Source organism: Ciona intestinalis, chromosome 13 (assembly GCF_000224145.3).
Source record: "Ciona intestinalis chromosome 13, KH, whole genome shotgun sequence".
In the NCBI taxonomy this organism is placed as follows: Eukaryota; Metazoa; Chordata; class Ascidiacea; order Phlebobranchia; family Cionidae; genus Ciona; species Ciona intestinalis.
In genome coordinates this window covers 1,180,098-1,185,723 of record NC_020178.2, presented here as the reverse complement: position 1 = coordinate 1,185,723, position 5,626 = coordinate 1,180,098, and the positions used below count along the sequence as shown (strand labels likewise).

General features: G+C 36.2%; 1 protein-coding gene and 1 long non-coding RNA gene across 4 annotated transcripts in view; one reads left to right on the top strand and one right to left on the bottom strand.

The window, feature by feature from the left end:
* Positions 1–730, bottom strand: part of LOC113474817 — a 1,701-nt gene extending 971 nt beyond the window's left edge. Inside the window, exon 1 of the long non-coding RNA XR_003396512.1 lies at positions 647–730. This is a non-coding gene — a long non-coding RNA (uncharacterized LOC113474817). The remainder of the gene's footprint in view (positions 1–646) is intronic.
* The window catches only part of LOC100181841, a 14,572-nt gene that overhangs the window by 6,800 nt on the left and 2,146 nt on the right, over positions 1–5,626 (top strand). For 2 of the 3 annotated variants that reach the window (XM_026837298.1, XM_018814566.2), the window contains exons 9-16: positions 541–780; positions 1,490–1,690; positions 2,047–2,208; positions 2,532–2,680; positions 3,250–3,388; positions 3,759–3,862; positions 4,134–4,360; positions 4,791–4,973. In XM_026837298.1, the coding sequence (XP_026693099.1) occupies positions 541–780; positions 1,490–1,690; positions 2,047–2,208; positions 2,532–2,680; positions 3,250–3,388; positions 3,759–3,862; positions 4,134–4,360; positions 4,791–4,973 (1,405 nt within the window). Of the gene's footprint in view, positions 1–540; positions 781–1,489; positions 1,691–2,046; positions 2,209–2,531; positions 2,681–3,249; positions 3,389–3,758; positions 3,863–4,133; positions 4,361–4,790; positions 4,974–5,298; positions 5,598–5,626 lie in introns of all 3 variants that reach the window. The other variant, XM_026837297.1, reaches the window with a different exon arrangement.

Below are 5,626 nucleotides of genomic sequence, written 5' to 3'. Positions count from 1 at the left end.
TCAAAAGACACATACACCCACAATGTTGAGCAGTGACGAGCCTGTGTAACCCTATTGCCTAGATGGTTACAGGCAGATCGCGCTAACCACTACGCCACGGACTGCTAGACTGTTAGAACAGGTAAACATAATTGTCAAACAAAACTTAACTAACTATACAAGCACCTGTGAAAAGTGGTGCAATCCATTCAAGGTTATTATGTTCTAATGTTTCAAAATAAACTGCAGGTAATTACTAGAGTAGCTTATATAAACATATGTTAGAACTGGTAAAAATTATACTAATGGGTTACAGGAGGTATATGAAACAGAACACCTGTGTTATAACGACTCTAATTTCCCTGCCTGCAAGGATAAATAAGTTATGCTCATTTATTCACGCCTGTCAAAAAATTGTGAAGTGTCAAGACCTCAAACATATAAAGTAACTTTACTTCTTATTCCAGATTCCCATTATCCATATATATAATAGAATACCCTTTATTAGAATACAATAACCTTTTTTACCCTTACAGTATAAAATAACCTGACTTTATCCAGGTTTCCATTAGTGTATGCTACCCATATATGCCAGAACAAGATCACAACTAAAAAAGGAGAATCCGTGTCCCTTATTACAACTAATGGTTCGTTCTCTTCACTTTACCTTGATGAAGCTGGCCGATTTTACAAAGTATTTGCTGGGATAGTAGATGTTGATATATCCCATATGAGCACAAGGGATATGAACCTGTTAAAGTATCATGAAGTGGTGATAGTGCAGAAACATAACGATCAATGGTAAGGTTCTTGTACTTCATAGAAATTTAAACTGTTGATATACTTAATGCTGCAGTGGTTGTATATGGCCAAGGTCCTATAGCATAAAACTTAAGATTTAGGGCAGAGTTGGCCAAGAGTCGGGATAGGGTTATTGTGCTTATATAAAGTTATAGGTTGGTAAAGGCCTTATTACTACAGTGGTAGTATATGCGAAGGCCGAAAGCCCTGCAACATGGTTCTTAAGATTTATGCCAGAGTTGGCACATTACCCCAACATTGTATAAACACATTCTATTCTATATGGGTGAGGTCCTATGTTATGAGTTTTAAGATTTAGGCCAGGGTTGGCTCATTACCCCAACACTTTATTTGCTTATTCTATTTTATATTGGTAAGGTCCTACAATGTGGCACAACATGGAACCTGGGAGTTACAGGCTTATTACAAATGCCACTAGTACTGTTAATATAAGGTGTATAGCAAAGTATTTCTACAGCAAATTGAGACACAATTAAACATTATATTGTTTATAAAACTACAACTTTACTAAATAATTTCTTGCATTATTTAAACAGGAAAATAGTGATTGCGGATTGTTTGGCCAAATTCTACAGTGGATTTCTAAATTTGGTCAAATTCTACAAAAATTAGACATATTCAAACATTCTATTGTTTAGAAACCTTTAACAAAATTACAGATATATATATATATATAATTATTCAACAGGAAAATAGTGATTGGAGAATTCTCTAAAGGGGTCCAGGTCGGAATATTCAGTAAAGTACAATTAAGATTGAACCTGGGCCAGTCAAAGGAATACGTTTCGTATATTTCAAGGTTTAATAAACCTCTTCCAAACACACAAGTTAACATTGAAGTTTGTCCAGCTAATGCAGCGGTTATATGCGGGCAGCCTTCATGTAAATTGTAAGTACCTTTACTGGGATTTGAACCTAGAATGGTATAGTATATTAAATTTAACCCAGTGGTCACTGATTGGTTGTCTAAATTAGCAGCAATACAGAAAAATATTCACCCACAAAATTACATATGTGGTAACTTGTAAGCAGGCACGAGGTATATGAAACAAAACACCAGTGTTATAACGACTGTCGTTGCCCCACCATGCGTAGATAATTAAGTTACATATGTGGTAACTTGTAGGCTGACACGAGATGAATGAAACAGAACAACCATGTTATAACGACTGACATTGCCCGTCATGCAAGGATAATTAAGTTACATTCATTCAGTTTACAAACTTGCTCTCGCTTACATTACAGGCCTTTATCTACACCCAGAGATGCTTTAAAAATTGAAGCTTTGTCCCCACTCACAAATAGCAAAGGATTGATAACCCACAAACTAACTGCAGTTAAAAGTCCTAATGGTTTGCGTGGGTGTGGACTAGATGGTCAACTGTATATGATGAAAGTACAAGCAGAGTAAGATATGTAAATGTATATTGTATGTATTTGTGGGTGGGAACTTGAGCGACTTATCCATGGTTGCCCACAGTCGAGTTGCTGAAGCTATTGCAGTGTGTGGATAAGCAGACATGACTTTTGGTTGGTTTGGTCATTTATATCCTTGTGTGTGGGAACTTAAGTGACTTATCCATGGTTGCCACTCCCATGCCCACAGTCGAGTTGCTGAAGCTATTGCAGTGTGTGGATAAGCAGACATAAACACTTCTACTCCTAATTACATTTTAAATTTAAATGATATTGGTTAGGCAACTTTATATACACTACACCTTGCATTCTAGTGTTAGCATTGGAGGGCAGATGCATTCATATTTGAACGGGTATTTTTGTGGATCCAAATCAACTTTCTATGAAACTGTTCTGTGGCCATTAGTACGAATATATGATGAGACACCTGTCCCAGTTTGCCCCACTTGGATGGATGTTAGAGGTGGGTAGGGGGCTTTGGTTAGTAAGGTTACTTTAGTAAGCATAAGGTTGCAACTCAGTAGTCACCAAGGGGTTCAAATTTAAGAAAATTCCAAAAAACTACCTCCACAAAGTAACACTAACATACTTATAATGTTGGCATGAAGTGCATTAAACAGAACACCCATATGATAATAACTGTGGTTGCCCCGCCATACGAGGATCGCAAGTTATATTCATTCATGTAGTAAGTTTAACAGCAAGAATTGGCAACTTGCATTAAATATATGTTTTAAACAAAACATATATCTATTTTATATATATATATATAATCAAATTTGGTAGACTCTTATATATATATTTAAATAACTACTTCTGGACAAGAGTCATATAAAAGCTTAAGAACATAACTGAGTTTAATATGAGAAAAACTTACTCATACAGTTATACATAGCCAAGCCAAGATTACTGTACCTTCAAAATGCACATTTTGTAGGAGTAGCTGTCAGTATGCTGCTCAAGAATGCAGCCAAATACATTTATCTATGAACCCCACATGTTTAAGCAACAAATGCTTTGCATACTATACAGGTATCTTCACACAGTACTACAACCTATACCCTGTCATGTGGAAGAATGGAATAATTAACCTTAGATCTTACGATGATGTGCGAAGGAGAGAAAGAATGTTAAAAGCCGCCATGTTTGAGACTGACTTCTCAAACTCAAAGTAAATATGTCTGTCTTGTTCTATGCGGGTTGGGTTGAAACTTTAATGCTGTTTTTACATGGGAATGCCAGGACTTAAGGTTTAGGCCAGAGTTGGTCCATTACCCCAATAATGTATATGCACATTCTATTCTATATGGGTGAGGTCCTGTATGTGGCTTATGCCAGAACTTGGAATTTTTGCCAGAGTTGGCTCTGGGCTGAAATAAATCTATGCAAGCCACAGCTAATAATAAATTCTGTGCGTAAAGTATAATAGGAAAAGTCTGTGTTAGTTTAAAACAGCTACAAGCCATTCAGTAGTTTATTTAAAGATTTGAAAAATTTTAACATAATGTTGCTTGTTACATAACAACGCATGATTATGACAGATACATGCCAGCTTCACGTGATTTATCGCTGAGTAAGCAGAAATTAATCTGGAACTGGATGCAATGTGGAATGAAGTATGGGAATGAAACAAGAGATGCATTGGGTAAGATATAGTGCTTGTTGAATAAATTATTTGGTTGCACCAATACACAGGTGTTAGCTGTTTACCTTTTTATACTCGCATGGCAATTACAGTTGTTATAACACAGATGTTCTGTTCCATACACTGGACTGGTGTTTTGTTCCATACATAACCAGCTTACGGGTTACTACACAATTTACTTTGTAAATATTTTTTTTGTGATTTTACGAAATGTCTGCAAAACAACAAATTTTATAAACCATATAAAGTGTAACAACTGATGTTTCTACAGATCCTGATATTTGTAGTCCAAGCAAAGTAAATGAAAATCTCATTCATTTAAAAAAACTTCTACAAAAAGCTGTATTCCTTGAGCTAACCACAATCCCCCCATATTTCACTGCATGGTTAAGTTTACAAACTGAATATGCAAGGAATCTTAAAGTAGCTAATGTCCTCAAATCAATCTACACTGAAGAGATGCTTCATATGTCACTTGCCGCAAACTTTCTTAACTCAGTAAGTTGATGCTTAACTAGATACATAGGTTAATGGTTGCACAATCTGTATACAAGGGTACTGGGTTCAAATCCTGTCTAGGGGACCAAGGATTAGGATTATGTGTCTTTTGGCAAGACACTTAACGGACATTGCTACGACTTAGTTGTCACTTAGAGTTTGTGGCACCCTGAGTGTTGGGGTGATGGGCAACCACATAGAATAGAAGATAAACCCGAAAATTTAGTAGCTTTCGGTATTTGTAATTTTCTAGAGTCTGTAAACATTATAAAGTCACAATAGATAAAATCCTTAACACAAGTAAGTAAAACATGGGTTGTGCCAACTGTCGTCTAAATCTCAGGTCCCATGGCATGCCACATCTAAAATCCTAGTGTACTTTCCTTTTAAATCTACAATATCCTTATCACAACTTGCATTACTTTTATAGATAGGTGGGACAGTGAAGTTAGCTGACATGTGGAATATACCAATCTACCCCACACAGTTAGCAGAGGGTGGTTACTATGATGTAGCACCTCAAGTATTGGTTGCATTGAAGCCATTCTCTATTGGATATGTTAAAGATGTCTTCATGAAAGTTGAAAAACCATCGCCGGCGAAAGAAAGAAATGTAATTAGTTTATATTTTATGTCATATTTGTTATGTTCTATAAGTGTGGAAAGATCTTCTGGTATCTGTTTTGAGATCTTAAAGGACCAAAATTTTGTCTGCCATTCTGCAATACATTATTAGGGTTTGCCTCTTGCCAACAAACACCTATGCCAGCAATAGCAGCGTTAAGCCTTGAATCCTTTACCATTGGGGTAATGGTGTGCTATCTAAAAGCTTTTCCACAACTAAATTATACCATGACTATAGTGAGACACTTTAATGTCCCAAGATTTAGATGGCCATTACTTCCAACATGGCTGATTATATTCTTTGTTTATTTCAGGATTTATTTGAAATAGTTGGTTTATGGAAGATGCTCCCTACTGCCTCTGGTGACCAAGTTACAAACAACATGGACCAGCTGATCAAAGAATATGAAACACAATATCAAGATGTCAGTGACAACCACGAAACTTTAGATGCCACGGAAAAGTTACAACTTCTAGAGAAGTGGCACGCTGTCAAGCAAGCAGCTGCCAGACAGTTAAAACCTTCACCAAATCCCATAAATACAGTGGGGTCTTTGTATACACAAATATTATCAAAAACAATACTTTTGGAGTCATGCGCTAAAATTGATGGGTTAAACAAAATAGGGCCTGGAACTATAT